This window comes from Stegostoma tigrinum, chromosome 9 (genome assembly GCF_030684315.1).
Source record: "Stegostoma tigrinum isolate sSteTig4 chromosome 9, sSteTig4.hap1, whole genome shotgun sequence".
NCBI lineage: Eukaryota > Metazoa > Chordata > Chondrichthyes > Orectolobiformes > Stegostomatidae > Stegostoma > Stegostoma tigrinum.
Genome location: NC_081362.1, coordinates 82,681,386 through 82,698,078, shown reverse-complemented (window position 1 = coordinate 82,698,078; position 16,693 = coordinate 82,681,386). Strand labels below are relative to the sequence as shown.

The following is a 16,693-nucleotide window of genomic DNA, read 5'->3' as shown; positions in this document are numbered from 1 at the left end:
ATTCTTTGACCACATTAACCCTAAGAACTAAAATAGCTCAGAATTCCACAGGTCCGCTCCTTCTCATCTCTGTCCTAAACGGCTTACCCCAAATCCTTCGATTGGGATTCTGGTGTGATAGGAAGCTGAATATTAATGAATGAACTGGGCTGTTAACATGACATTTAACAAACAATGACTCTCAATTGTCAATTTGCGGCTACCTAATGAGAAATTTGCAACGATGCGTACTGAAAGCTCTCGACAATGGCACGGCCCCAAGGGATGCTGTCCTTGGTTAGTGTCTGGTGCGTGGTAAGTCTTTCTTGGAATGGTATGTGGTAAGATGGGACAGAGATACGATTTGATATTCTCTGTTAGGTTGGCAATGGCATTTAAAGTGGCAAGTTTGGTAAGATATGATGAAAAAACTTGTCTGGCCTCATGGAAGTTTCACTCCACCAAACCTGAACTGTTGCTTAGGACAAAAAAAGTAATATTCCACTACTTGGAGAGTATTCTTAATGTAAAGACGAATTCATCTTGAATCTTTCTGTGCTAATTGGCTTGACTGTGTCTCTTGTCCTATTAAAATTAGTGGACAGTAGTTTGGTGAGGGTGATGTGGAATAGATTTCCTTCTGGTTGGTTTCCTTAGCGCTTGCCAGGCTGGTAGCTATGTACTTTATTATTTGAGCTGGCTGAGTTCTAGTTTGTGTTTATGAGGGAGGAGCAGTAGATGATAATCAGGAAATTTGCTTGCCCATTTTTGTCCAAATGCCTTGACTTTGTGAGCTCCAAATTCGATATTGACTGTTCCCAGGGCATCTTCCTCCTGACTATGTTACTGTACAACATCTGGAGTTGGAGATTGTGGTGTGGAGGACTTTGTAAAATATGATTGCATGAGTATGACTAGGTCAGGCTTGAGTAGTCTGAGGGTCTAGCTGAATTTTGGTTCAAAACCCCCATATATTAGTCAAGAGGACTTTTGCAGGTGCAAAGTGTGTGCTTGTCATCATTTCTGATGCTTCGATCATTGCCCGTGGTCCAGCATTTTTTTCAAACTCTTGTTTTAGACTTCAGCGTAGTATGATACATGTCACATCTACGTCAGACCAAGTAAGAGGACTTAGGCTTTTCACAACACCTCTAGTGGCCATCATTTGGCGGACTTTTCATTCCAGATTTTCTTTAAATTCAGACTTCGCCATCTGCCACCTCCAGAACATAAGTCCTGGGTTATGTATGATTAGCCCCCACATTGCCACCATTGCCAGTACCTCTTTCTGAAATGGAAGTCTACTTTTTATTGTACGGAACTGATGAACTTTTGACACTTGTGCATCAATGATAAACCAGTTTCTGGAATTTTACCAAAATTTTAATGTTCAATCTTTGTTGTAGAACCTTGTGTTCTATTATTATGAATTTTAATTTAACTTGCTCACTATTCCCACAGAGACTAAAAGATAGTGATTTTTAAGCTGCTTTGTTTATTTGTTACTGAATACCATTTCTGTGACCAAAACTTTAATATTTCATACATTTTTTTTAATTATTATTAGGTGCAATGTTTTCTTGCATGGCTTCTGTAGAAACAATCTGTGTTATAATTGGGACAACTGTATTTGATGCACTGTATCCTCAAACACTCACATCGTTTCCTGGATTTAGCTTCGTTGTGATGGCAGGCTTCCAAGTGATTCTGTTGATTCTTGTACAGTAAGTAGCCAGTTGTTTTCATGGGCTTCTGCTGTGTGTGTCTGTGTATCTAATATATGTAAATAACCCTTCCTGATGAAATAAGGATACCAAAATGGAAAGGAACAGTAAAATAAAAACAAAATAGTGTAGGTGCTAGAAATGTGAAATAAAACAGAAGTGCTGGTTATTTATCGACTTGTACTATGACTTTTACAAGCCAATGCTGGGATGCCTTTAACAAAATTTGATATTTCTATGCAAGTAATCTAATTCTCATTATAGCTTATAGATGCTTACCCTTACTTGCTATTAGATAGTAATTCTGAAGACCTGCAAACTGTGTCTAGCTATTTTGTTGACTTAGCTGTTTCAGTTCAGAATTATCTTGTGTTAAGACCATAAGACATAGGAGCAGAAATCAGGCTATTTAACCCATTGAGTCTGCTCCGCCATTCAGTCATGGCTGATCAATTTCTCAACTCCATTCTCCTGCTTTCTTCCTATAGCCCGTGATTCCCTTGACAATCAAGAACCTATCTATTTCTGTTGAGGTTGGTTGGCTTGCCGATCTGGTTTGTTGTTCCGCAGACGTTGCGTTACCGTGCTCGGTAACATCTTCGGTGCAGCCTCTGATAAAGCATCGGTGTGTTTCCCTGCCTGGTTTTTAATCTCTAGGGTCCGTTGCGATGGATTGCTTCACTTCCGGGTTTCCTCCATAGTGGAATGTACATGGGGTCGAGTTCAATGTGTTTATTAATAGCCTGCTTCATGGAGCGCCATGCTTCCAGGAATTCTTGTGCTTGTCTCTGCCTAGATATTTGTCCAATGTAGAGTTTCTCACAGTCTCTGCAGGGGATTAATGACAGACCAAATTAGAAGAGAGACATAAACTCAAACAACACCCTCACCTGAATAAAATTCACCAGAGAGGAGGTGAAGAACAAACAGCTCCCATTCCTGGACGTCATGGTAGAGCGCAAGACAAATGGGGAACTGCAAATGAAAGTACATTGAAAAGCCCCACACACGGACCAGGTATTGGATTTCAATAGTAACCATCCCAGCACACACAAACTAAGCTGCATGCAAACACTATTTAAAAGGGCAACAACACATGCAGCAACATGGAACTACGCCAAGAGGAGGAATACCTCTTCCAAGTACTCAGGGATAATGTATATCCAAAGAACTGGGTCAGGAGATGCCTGTAGGAACAGCGTCAGGAAGATTCTACATGCCCCGACACACTCAGCACAGTAACTTACATCAGGAACACGTCAGAACTCACCACAAGACTCCTACGACAGCTGGGCGTCAGAGTGGCACACAAGCCCACATCAACCCTACGACAAGTGCTCACCTGAACTATAGACGCACTCCCTGCCACGGACAGGACTAATGTCATCTACAAGATCCCCTGCAGACACTGCGAGAACCACTTCATCAGACAAACGGGAAGGAAACTAACAACAAGAGTACATGAACACCAATTGGCTACGAAAAGACATGATCAATAGCCACTCATCTCAATCCACATGGACAAGGAGAACGACCACTTCAACTGGGACGACACCAAGATCCTGGGACACCCCAGGCAGAAACCAGCATGAGAATTCCTGGAAGCATGGCACTCCATGAAGCATGCTATTAATAAACACATTGAATGCGACCCCATGTACATTCCACGATGGAGGAAACCCAGAAGTGAGGCAATCCATCACAACAGACCCTAGAGTTTAAAAACCAGGTGGGGAAACACACTGACACTTCATCAGAGGCTGCCCTGAGGATGAAACCAAGCACGGTAACGAAACGTCTGTGGAACAACAAACCAACTCGGCAAGCCAACCAACCTCAACACCCACAGCCCAAGCTACAGATCTACTCCAAAACCCTATCTCTGTCTTAAATATACTCAATGACCTGGCCTCCATAGCCTTCTGTGGCAGTGAATTTCATAGATTGACCACACTTTGGCTGAAGAGGGTTCTCCTTATCTCCATTCTAAACTGTCTTCCCTTTACTTTACAGCTGTGCCCTTGGGTCCTAGTCTCTCCTACCAATGGAAACATCTTCTCAACATCCACTCTGCCCAGGCCATTCAGTATTTTGCAGTTTTCAATTAGATGCCCCTCCCTCCCCCCCGCCATCCTTCCACATTCCATCGAGTATAGACCCAGAGTCCTCAAATGTTCCTCATACATTAAGCCTTTCAGTCCTGGGATCATTCTCGTGAACCTCCTGTAAACGTGGTCTGACCAGAACGTTATAAAGCCTCGGAAGTATATCCCTGCTTTTATATTCTAATCCTCTTGAAATAAGTGCCAACAATGTATTTGCCTTCCTAACTACCAACTCAACCTGTAAGTTTATATTAAAGTATCCTGGACCAGGATTCCCAAGTCCCTTTGCACTTAAGATTTCTGAATTTTCTCCCCATTTAGAAAACAGTCTATGTCTCCATTTTTCCTACCAAAGTGCATGCCCTTCTGCTTTCCCATGTTGTATTCCATCTGCCACTTCTTTGTCCACTCTATTAACCTGCCTAAATTCTTAGGCAGTCTCCTTGCCTCGCCAATGCTACCTGTCCCTCCACCTGTCTTTGTATCATCTACAAACTTAGCCAAACTGTTCCTTCATCTACATCATTAATGTAAAAAATAAAAAGTTGTGGTCCCAACTTTGACCCTTGTAGAAAACCACGAGTCACCAGCTGCCAGTCTGACAAGGACCTTTTATCCCCAATCTCTGCTTTCTCCAGACAACCGCTCTTCAATCCATGCTAGTACCTTGCTTCCAACACCATGGGCCCTTATCTTACTGAGCAGCCTCCTGTATAGCACTTTGTTAAAGGCCTTCTGGAAATCCAGGTAGATAACATCCATTGGCTCTCCTTGGTCTAACCTGCTCATTACTTCTTCAAAGAATTCTAACAGATTTGTCAAACGTAACCTCCCCTTGATGAAACCCCTGTACTGACTTTGCCCTATTTTACCATGCACTTCTGAGTATTCAGAAATCTTTTTCTTCACAATGGACTTCAAATTCTTACCAATGACTGAGGTCAGGCTAATTGGCCTATAATTTCCCATCTTTTGCGTTACTCCATTCTTAAACAGGGGGGTAACATTAGCTATTTTCCTGACATCTGGGACCCCTCCCTGACTCCAGCGATTCCTGAAAGATCACCACTAATGCCTCCACAATCTTTTTGGCTATCTCCTCCAGATCTCTGGGTGTACTCCTTCTGGTCCAGGTATTTTATCCATCTTCAGGCCATTCGGTTTTTCTAACATCTTCTCCTTGGTGATGGCCACCATACTTTCGCAGTCCATGTGCATATTGAAATGCCTTTCTTGCATGTATTTTCTATCTCCTGATGTATCTTGTGCCCCACATCTTGACTACTGTTCGGAGGCCCGTACATAATTTCCATTATGGCTTTTGAGATTCCTCAACTCTACCCGCACAGATTCCACATCATCTGGCCCTACTTCGTTTCTTGCTTTCGGTTTAATTTCATTTCTTACTAATAAGGAAACCCCACCCCTTCTGCCCACCTGCCTGTATTTTTGATATCATCTATATCCTTGGATATTTAATTCCCAGTCTTGATGCCCATGCAGCCACGTCTCCATGATGCCCACCACCTCATACCTGCCAATTTTGTTCTGCGCCACAAGCTCATTTACCTTATTTCATATACTATGTGCATTCATAGTCAACATGTTCAGTCTTGTACTGACGGTCCCTCTTCTCATTATTCATTTATCCAGTGTGCTTGAAGTTTGATTACTAACCCTTTCCAAACACTCTGCCCTATTCTGTGTGCTGGAGACTTTAATAGCCACTCCTGAGTTCTCCTTGCTTTTAACTTTCCTCGTACTTTTCCATGCAGTTGAATCCACCCCCACAGAAGTTAATCTGCTGCTTTGTTTCCCATTGGCCATTATACTTCTTGGAGTTTTAAACTTCCTTCTCCTTCACCCTCCCTTTTCTAGTTTAAAGTCCTGTTGATCAGCCTATTTGCCCTTCTTGCTAGAACATTGGTCCTAGCTCGTTTCAGGTGGAGACTGTCCCACCAGTACAGATTCCTACTGTTTCAATATTGATGCCAGTGCCCCATGGAAAGGAACTCTTCCTTCCCACACCACTGTTTTAGCCATGTGTTTACTTCCCTAATTCTCATGTCCCTATGCCAATTTGCATGTGGTTTGGGCAGTAATCTGAGGCCGTAACCCTTGAGTGGCGCAGTGGTAGTATGACGCACTGACCTCTACATTGCCGAGGCCAGACGCCAACTCTCCGACACCACCTCCTACCGCCCCCTCGATCATGACCCCACACCCGAGCACCAAACCATCATCTCCAACACCATTCATGACCTCATCACCTCAGGGGACCTCCCACCCACAGCCTCCAAACCTCATTGTTCCCCAACCCCGCACGGCCCGTTTCTATCTCCTTCCCAAAATCAACAAACCTGCCTGCCCTGGTCGACCCATCGTCTCAGCCTGCTCCTGCCCCACCGAACTCATCTCCACCTATCTGGCCTCCATTTTCTCCCCTTTGGTCCAGGAACTCCCCACCTACATCCGTGACACCACCCACGCCCTCCACCTCCTCCAGGACTACAATTCCCTGGCCCCCAACACCTCATCTTCACCATGGACGTCCAGTCCCAATACACCTGCATTCCGCATGCAGATGGCCTCAAGGCACTCCGTTTTTTCCTGTCCCGCAGGCCCGACCAGTCCCCCTCCAAAGACACCCTCATCTGCCTAGCTGAACTCGTCCTCACCCTCAACAACTTCTCTTTTGACTCCTCCCACTTCCTACAGACTAAGGGGGTGGCCATGGGCACCCGCATGGGCCCCAGCTATGCCTGCCTCTTTGTAGGTTACGTGGAACAGTCCCTCTTCCGCACCTACACAGGCCCCAAACCCCACCTCTTCCTCCGGTACATGATGACTGTATCGGCGCCGCCTCTTGCTCCCCAGAGGAGCTCGAACAGTTCATCCACTTCACCAACACCTTCCACCCCAACCTTCAGTTCACCTGGGCCATCTCCAGCACATCCCTCACCTTCCTGGACCTCTCAGTCTCCATCTCAGGCAACCAGCTTGTAACTGATGTCCATTTCAAGCCCACCGACTCCCACAGCTACCTAGAATGCACCTCCTCCCACCCACCCTCCTGCAAAAATTCCATCCCCTATTCCCAATTCCTCCGCCTCCGCTGCATCTGCTCCCACGATAAGACATTCCACTCCTGCACATCCCAGATGTCCAAGTTCTTCAAGGACCGCAACTTTCCCCCCACAGTGATCGAGAACGCCCTTGACCGCGTCTCCCGTATTTCCCGCAACACATCCTTCACACCCCGCCCCCGCCACAACCGCCCCAAGAGGATCCCCCTCATTCTCACACACCACCCTACCAACCTCCGGATACAAAGCATCATCCTCCGACACTTCCGCCATTTACAATCTGACCCCACCACCCAAGACATTTTTCCATTCCCACCCCTGTCTGCTTTCTGGAGAGACCACTCTCTCCGTGACTCCCTTGTTCACTCCACACTGCCCTCCAACCCCACCACACCCGGCACCTTCCCCTGCAACCGCAGGAAATGCTACACTTGCCCCCACACCTCCTCCCTCACCCCCATCCCAGGCCCCAAGATGACATTCCACATTAAGCAGAGGTTCACCTGCACATCTGCCAATGTGGTATACTGCATCCAATGTACCCGGTGTGGCTTCCTCTACATTGGGGAAACCAAGCGGTGGCTTGGAGACCGCTTTGCAGAACACCTCCGCTCAGTTCGCAACAAACAACTGCACCTCCCAGTCGCAAACCATTTCCACTCCCCCTCCCATTCTTTAGATGACATGTCCATCATGGGCCTCCTGCAGTGCCACAATGATGTCACCCGAAGGTTGCAGGAACAGCAACTCATATTCCGCCTGGGAACCCTGCAGCCTCATGGTATCAATGTGGACTTCACCAGTTTCAAAATCTCCCCTTCCCCTACTGCATCCCTAAACCAGCCTAGTTCGTCCCCTCCCCCCACTGCACCACACAACCAGCCCAGCTCTTTCCCCCCCACCCACTGCATCCCAAAACCAGTCCAACCTGTCTCTGCCTCCCTAACCGGTTCTTCCACTCACCCATCCCTTCCTCCCACCCCAAGCTGCACCCCCATCTACCTACCAACCTCATCCCACCTCCTTGACCTGTCTGTCTTCCCTGGACTGACCTATCCCCTCCCTACCTCCCCACCTATACTCTCTCCACCTATCTTCTTTACTCTCCATCTTCGGTCCGCCTCCCCCTCTCTCCCTATTTATTCCAGTTCCCTTTCTCCATCCCCCTCTCTGATGAAGGGTCTAGGCCCGAAACGTCAGCTTTTGTGCTCCTGAGATGCTGCTTGGCCTGCTGTGTTCATCTGGCCTCACATTTCATTATCCAGTAACCCTTGAGGATCTGTTCTTTAATTTAGTTCCTAGTTCCTGATGATCCCTAAACAGGTCCTCTTGCCTTGTCTTGCCAATATTGATGGTCCTGACATGGACCGTAACAGCTGGATCCTCCCCTTCCATCTCCAATATTCTTTCAAGCTAGTCAGAGATGTCTTTTACCCTGGCACTGGGCAGGCAACATACCATGTGGTACACAATCCTTTGTATGCAGAATACAATCTATTCCCCTAATTATAGAATCCCCTACAACTACCACTTCTCTTTTTGGCTCCCCCCTCTTGAATGGCCTCCTGTGCCTCGATGTTGTGGTCAGCTAGCACATCATCCCTACAACCCAGTTCTTCACCCACCCAGGGCGCAAGGACCTCATACCTGTTGGATGAGGTCAAGGCCTGAGGGACCAGAGTTGGAAGGAGGAACACTGAGTAACTGAAACCAAACTGATAAAAGTGATGTCACAGGAGGGCTCTGACTTGATTAGCTAGAAGGAAACTGTCCTATATTTGAAACCCAGCAGGGCTGGTAACATCTGTTGAGAAAAAGCAGAGTTAATGTTTCAAATCTGCCTCCATCTGAAGCAGCAGCAGAGGACTTGAAACATTAACTTTTGTTTTCTATCCACAGATGCCACATCTGCTGAGTTTATCCAACAACTTCTGCTTTTGCTCTGTTTCTCTCCCCCAGCTTAATTTTCTAATGTTTTTTTCCTGTGTTCTATCATTATTTTTGTTATATTCCCTGAGTGACTTTTTTCTTGTGTTGACATTTTTAACCTCTTCATTGCCTCTATTGTATTTTCTGTACTCTGGCTTTTTTTTCTGTACATGAACTTCAAATTTAGACCATAAAACATAGGAGTGGGAATAAGGCCATTCGGCCCATCGAGTCCACTCCGCCATTTAATCATGGCTGATGGACATTTCAACTCCACTTACCCACACTCTCCCCGTAGCCCTTAATTCCTTGTGAGATCAAGAATGTATCAATCTCTGCCTTGAAGACATTCAACGTTCCGGCTCCACTGCACTCTGTGGCAATGAATTCCACAGGTCCACTACTCTCTGGCTGAAGAAATGTCTCCTCATTTCCATTCTAAATTCACCCCTGTAATTCTAAGGCTGTGCCCACGGGTCCTAATCTCCTCACCTAACAGAAACAACTTCCCAGCACAACTTTCTAAGCCATGCATCATCTTGTAAGTTTCTATTAAATCTCCCCTCAACCTTCTAAACCGTAATGAATACAATCCCAGGATCCTCAGCCATTCATCGAATGGTAGGCCTACCGTTCCAGGGATCATCCATGTGAATCTCTGCTGGACACGCTCCAGTGCCAGTATGCCCTTCATGAGGTGTGGGCCCCAAAATTGGACACTGTGTGGTAAATGGGGCCTAACTAGAGCTTTCTAAAGTCTCAGGAGCACATCGCTGCTCTAATATTCCGACCCTCTTGAGATAAATGACAACATTACATTCGCTTTCTTCATCACAGGCTCAACCTGCTAGTTAACCTTTAGAGAATCCTGAACTAGCACTCCCAGATCCCGTTGTAGTTTGGCTTTATGAATTTTCTCACCATTTAGAAAATAGTTCATGCCTGTATTCTTTTTTCCAAAGTGCAAGGCCTCACATTTGCTCACGATAAATTTGTCATACGCTTTAAATTTTTTAACTGTGTATTGAAGTGCCCTCTTTACTGCCTGTGGGAATTGGCCTATTATGTACCTTAATCATCTCCAGTCTAAAACTTTCTATTGTTTGACAACTGTCTGATCTTCCATGCTTTTTGTTTCTGATTTAACTAGGGCTGGTTCCCATTTTATTTGATAGAAAATGTATTATTTCCTAGCCAAATATATTTTCTCTCGCTTTTTTTCAATTTTTTTTGCAGTGACTCTAACAACGTTATTGTCATTGTTTCTTGGATACCCTTTTATACTTGCATCATCTAACTCTTTTTCTTCCTCTTGAACTGCATCCGACATTGCTTCCCTTCTTGTTTAACTTAAAATGTACATATCTCAAAATTGAACTTGAACACATAGTAGAAACCATCATTTCCACTTACATAGGGTGGGATTACTTGCAGAAACCCCACAGTCCATCTTAAAAGTTGGGGACGAGATCATCTCCGCTTGGCTGGGAAGGCCTGAGACATTTTAGCGGGAGTCAGTTTGTTAACTAGCCCAGACCTTTCGACTTTAGCCCCTGTTTCAGCAGAAGTCAGAAGTTCAATTCCAGTGTTGCCTCTATATCCAGTTTGGTGCTGGAATTGACACCCAGGAAAATCGGGAGTTTTTGCTGGGGTCAGTTAAGAGACAGGCAAAGGGGAACGGGAATTAGACCTGGGTTCAGGAAGGCAGGGAACACCCCCTGTGACTGGTCAAATACTGGTGATGGAAAGAGATTCTGAAATCCTCATTAGCGGGCACTTGACCAAGAACATGCCTGTTGCTTGAAATGTTCTCTGCTGCTGGCAAAGTACCAATGAGGCAGGAAGGTGACTGGAACTGAGCCCTATCATACCACCTGATTTAACGTCCCTAAAGATCCCATCACTTCCCCTCACCAGCCAACTGCTATTATTCTAAGATAATAAAATGTGAGGCTGGATGAACACAGCAGGCCAAGCAGCATCTCAGGAGCACAAAAGCGGATGTTTCGGGCGTAGACCTTCATCAGAGAGGGGGATGGGGTGAGGGTTCTGGAGTAAATAGGGAGAGATGGGGAGGTGGACCGAAGATGGAGAGAAAAGAAGATAGGTGGAGAGGAGAGTATAGGTGGGGAGGTAGGGAGGGGATAGGTCAGTCCAGGGAAGACGGACAGGTCAAGGAGGTGGGATGAGGTTAGTAGGTAGGAGATGGAGGTGCAGCTTGGGGTGGGAGGAAGGGATGGGTGAGAGGAAGAACAGGTTAGGGAGGCAGAGACAGTCTGGACTGGTTTTGGGATGCAGTGGGTAGAGGGGAAGAGCTGGGCTGGATGTGTGGTGCAGTGGGGGAAGGGGAGATTTTGAAGCTGTTGAAGTCCACATTGATACCATTGGGCTGCAGGGTTCCCGAGTGGAATATGAGTTGCTGTTCCTGCAACCTTCGGGTGGCATCATTGTGGCACTGCAGGAGGCCCATGATGGACATGCCATCTAAAGAATGGGAGGGGGAGTGGAAATGGTTTGCGACTGGGAGGTGTAGTTGCTTATTGCGAACCGAGCGGAGGTGTTCTGCAAAGCGGTCTCCAAGCCTCCACTTGGTTTCCCCAGTGTAGAGGAAGCGACACCGGATACAATGGATACAGTATACCACAATGGCAGATGTGCAGGTGAACTTCTGCTTAATATGGAAAGTCATCTTGGGGCCTGCGATAGGGGTGAGGGAGGAGGTGTGGGGGCAAGTGTAGCATTTCCTGCGGTTGCAGGGGAAGGTGCCGGGTGTGGTGGGGTTGGGGGGCAGTGTGGAGCGAACAAGGGAGTCACGGAGAGAGTGGTCTCTCCGGAAAGCAGACAAGGGTGGGGATGGAAAAATGTCTTGGGTGGTAGGGTCGGATTGTAGATGGCGGAAGTGTCGGAGGATGATGCGTTGTATCCGGAGGTTGGTGGGGTGGTGTGTGAGAACGAGGGGGATCCTCTGGGGGCAGTTGTGGTGGGGGCGGGGTGTGAGGGATGTGCTGTGGGAAAGGCGGGAGACGCGGTCAAGGGCGTTCTCGACCACTGTGGGGGGAAAGTTGTGATCCTTGAAGAACTTGGACATCTGGGATGTGTTGGAGTGGAATACCTCATCGTGGGAGCAGATGCGGCGGAGGCGGAGGAATTGGGAATGGGGATGGAATTTTTGCAGGAGGGTGGGTGGGAGGAGGTGTATTCTAGGTAGCTGTGGGAGTCGGTGGGCTTGAAATGGACATCAGTTACAAGCTGGTTGCCTGAGATGGAGACTGAGGGGTCCAGGAAGGTGAGGGATGTGCTGGAGATGGCCCAGGTGAACTGAAGGTTGGGGTGGAAGGTGTTGGTGAAGTGGATGAACTGTTCAAGCTCCTCTGGGGAGCAAGAGGCGGTGCCGATACAGTCATCAATGTAACGGAGGAAGAGGTGGGTTTTGGGGCCTGTGTAGGTGCGGAAGAGGGACTGTTCCACGTAACCTACAAAGAGGCAGGCATAGCTGGGGCCCATGCGGGTGCCCATGGCCACTCCCTTTGTCTGTAGGAAGTGGGAGGAATCGAAAGAGAAGTTGTTGAAGGTGAGGACGAGTTCAGCTAGGCGGATGAGGGTGTCGGTGGAGGGGGACTGGTCAGGCCTGCGGGACAGGAAGATTATTCTACCTACTTTTATTTCCCTTTAGGCTTACTTTTGATAACGTGTCACTCGTTATTATTATCTCTGTTAACTTTGATTAATACTGTTATCACTGCCCTTGGTGTCGAATTGCTACCTCCCTCTGGAATTTCCTCTTCCTACTTTCACTCACCTGTGCTTAGGTTGGCCCTCAGTCTGAATTCTTGGTGTTTGACACGATGCATGATACAAATCCATCCTCTTGCCAGCGATACCATGGAGTAGAGAAGAACTGTTGGCTTCTGATGGGCCATCACAGACAACAATTAAGAGTCAAGCGCAGTACTGTGGGTCTGGAGTCACTTGTAGTCCACACCAGTTTGCAGATTTCCTGCCCTGAAGGGGATTAGTGAAATAGATGATGAGTGTTTCCTGAGAATCAACAATGGATTCATCGTCATTGTTCGACTCATAATTCCAGATTTTTATTCAGTTCAAATTCCACCATATGCCATGGTGGGATTCTAACCCAGGTCCCCAAAACATTACTCTTTGGGCTAACAGTGTAGTGATAATATCACTAGGCTGTCACCTCACCAGGTAATATCTGGTGAAGAATCAGGATAAAAGATCCCAGTATAAAAGCTGAAGTTGATCAAATACTGTAAAAACCTGATGTCTTTGCTGTTATGACTACTTACATTTCATTTGTGTAATACAACAAGTTAAATAATTCAGGTTCTAATGTTGCTTTGACATGCTAGGATTTTTCACTAGATTATTGGGGAGCCACACATTTATTCTTTTGAGGTTTACATGCAGTTCTTCTGAGATTAATAAATGACTGACGTAGTTGATTTCTCAAATTATTTGTTTGTGCTTTGAAAATAATGGGCCCAGTGCCTCAAATAGACTTCTTTCTCTGTGTTATCTTATGACTAACTAAGTAATGGGATATAGGCTAATTTTGGATGTGAGTTTGCTTGCTGAGCTGGAAGGTTAGTTTTCAGACGTTTCATCACCATTCTAGGTAACATCATCAGTGAGCCTCCGACGAAGCGCTGGTGTTATGTCCCGCTTTCTATTTATCTGATAAATAGAAAGCGAGACATAACACCAGCGCTTCATTGGAGGCTCACTGATGATGTTACCTAGAATGGTGAATAAACGTCTGAAAACTAACCTTCCAGCTCAGCGAGCAAACTCACATCCAGAACCTCAACCTGAGCTACAAATCTTCTCAAAACTCGATAGGCTAATTTTATTAAAATTTATAATAATGTCCAAAAAACATTGGTAATCTTTAAGGGAGTTGTCCAGAATTCTGCTGCTTGCAACATAGAAAGCACCCTGGCCCCTAGCCTAGCCCAAGGCAACCTCTGTCCTCAATTATGTTATTTGGACAAGTTACAAGTCCTTTCGGAGTCCTTGTTTATTGGCAAGCTCATTCATTGCTCCAGCTCATGGCTTTACAAGGTGTCATAATCTTTAACCAGCTGTTAGGAATGGATAGAATTGCAATATTAACAATTTCACGGTCATCTTTTAAGGAAAACTTAGTAGACGCAACTTGCAAGTGGAAGCAAAGTACTGCAGGTGGTGGAAACTTGAAATAATTTGGTTCTGAGGAAAGGTTATGCAGCTTAGCGTTAAGTCTCTTTCCCTCTGCATGGATGACCTGCTGAGTTTTTCCAGCTTAGTTGTGTTCTTTTTATAACTGAGAATGAATGACTGACTGTCTGTCTGTTTACAATGTGCAGTTGAGATTTAATCAACTAAAGTTGGGGGATTGACTGATCCTGCTTATCCACTGTGTTCGATGTTACATTTTACTCAACACAAAAACAAAATACACATAGCAATTGCTGGACATCTGAAAAATTGTGAAAATGTTCAATAGGTTTGGCACCATGTATGGAAAGAAAGTCTAGTTGATGCTGTAATCTGATCATCTTTTATCTGGAGAGAATGGGAGGTCTTTGACTTGATACATGGACCTTATGTTTCTCTCCACAGATGCTGTCAGACCTGCTGAGTCTTCCATCACTTTTTTTGTTAATAACATTATCTTTCCCAAACTCCTTGTAAACTGCAGAAGTTTGCTAACCTACAGTGTACTTATGGGTGTAATCCTGGGAGTATCCTGATTCAAAACTGAGCTGGACCTGTTTAAGTCTCAAGATGATGTTTGGAATCTGCCTTTTTGGTGTTAACCCATCTCTTCCAACATTCAGACAGTTTTCTAGACGCACTCTATTTACCTTAGTTTGAAATTCAGTAAGACTGTTTTTCTCCCGCTTTTAGGGGGGAAAAGGTCTTATGCTTTCAGTGTACAGATTGTTAAATTACGGTGAGATAGTGAAATTCAGAACCTATCGTCTATTGTGTATCTTTCTGATATCAAGTGCACACTATGTGCTGTGACTAGATAGAACAAAGGATTGAACCAATTTCCCGCATGTTTTTAGACAAGGAATCTTCTATTAGGGAAGGTAAGCTCTTAACATTGGCGGGTGGAGGTTGCTTCTGTGGAACCTAAACACCAGAATGCACTGCCTGAGAGGCCTGTTTCTGTGCAGCACTTGGTGTACTCAGTTTATCATGGAATCAGAGATTGTGATTTTTGTCCTTTTTAGAACTGAATGTAGAACTGATCAATCAAGATATTTCTGCTTGCAGTTTAAATAGTTCAGTGAGATTTCCACATCAATCGGCACTTTATTATCAGTCAAAACGGTGGAAAAATGTTGTAAGAAGATACTACATGTGCAAAGGATGTAGGTGATTTCAGAAACAATGTTCTTCAATGATATCTGTAGGAATGTTTTGGAACAATGTGAGATTATACCTACCCTGCAACCGCAGGAAATGCTACACTTGTCCCCACACCTCTTCCCTCACCCCCATCCCAGGCCCCAAGATGACATTCCACATTAAGCAGAGGTTCACCTGCACATCTGCCAATGTGGTGTACTGCATCCACTGTACCCGGTGTGGCTACCTCTACATTAGGGAAACCAAGCGGAGGCTTGGGGACCGCTTTGCAGAACACCTCCGCTCAGTTCGCAACAAACAACTGCACCTCCCAGTCGCAAACCATTTCCACTCCCCCTCCCATTCTCTTGATGACATGTCCATCATGGGCCTCCTGCACTGCCACAATGATGCCACCCGAAGGTTGCAGGAACAGCAACTCATATTCCGCCTGGGAACCCTGCAGCCATATGGGATCAATGTGGACTTCACCAGTTTCAAAATCTCCCCTTCCCCTACTGCATCCCTAAACCAGCCCAGTTCATCCCCTCCCCCCACTGCACCACACAACCAGCCCAGCTCTTCCCCCCCACCCACTGCATCCCAAAACCAGTCCAACCTGTCTCTGCCTCCCTAACCGGTTCTTCCTCTCACCCATCCCTTCCTCCCACCCCAAGCCGCACCCCCATCTACCTACTAACCTCATCCCACCTCCTTGACCTGTCCGTCTTCCCTGGACTGACCTATCCCCTCCCTACCTCCCCACCTACACTCTCTCCACCTATCTTCTTCACTCTCCATCTTCGGTCCGCCTCCCCCTCTCTCCCTATTTATTCCAGTTCCCTCCCCCATCCCCCTCTCTGATGGAGGGTCTAGGCCCGAAACGTCAGCTTTTGTGCTCCTGAGATGCTGCTTGGCCTGCTGTGTTCATCCAGCCTCGCATTTTATTATCTTGGAATCTCCAGCATCTGCAGTTCCCATTATCTCTGAGATTATAATTAGATGTGATTGAAACATCTTGCACAAATAACTTGGTGAATTTTAAATTTCGATAAATTGTTTTCCTCCTTCCTGCAATGCCCAGTCCCTTTGGGTTATTAATGATGATATCTCCACATATGCCGTACCAATTACACCTTGTTGGTTTTTTTGAGTAATCTTTTGTGCTTGCACTGTAGCAACTGTAATATCCTTTGCAAACTTCCTTCCTGGTTGATGGGAGATTGGAGACAACTTGAACACAACTGCAATGTGTGAACTAAGCAGAGGTTCGACTCTAGTATTTGATAACTTCTGTATACTGTCGTAGCAACACTGACCATTTAAAGGGGGATGGTGGATGGTGTTTTGAGGTCTCCTCAGGGCATGGTCACCTAAAGTTAGTGCTGCTCTTTGCATTTTTCTTGAATTTGTTGGGCAGTGGTATTTATGTCTATGGTGTATCTTGATGGATGAAAACTGGACAGTGACTCCAGAAGGAGCTGCTTGGCCATCAGGAGGAGGGAAGGGG

The 16,693-nt window shown here is 46.0% G+C and overlaps 1 protein-coding gene across 4 annotated transcripts in view; it reads left to right on the top strand.

The window, feature by feature from the left end:
• Positions 1–16,693, top strand: part of zgc:174356 (uncharacterized protein LOC100137120 homolog) — a 117,913-nt gene that overhangs the window by 65,076 nt on the left and 36,144 nt on the right. For 2 of the 4 annotated variants that reach the window (XM_048536841.2, XM_048536840.2), the window contains exon 6: positions 1,547–1,703. The exons of the other annotated variants lie outside the window; for them this stretch is intronic. In XM_048536841.2, coding sequence (XP_048392798.1) covers positions 1,547–1,703 — 157 coding nt within the window. The remainder of the gene's footprint in view (positions 1–1,546; positions 1,704–16,693) is intronic. 4 annotated transcript variants of the gene reach the window in all.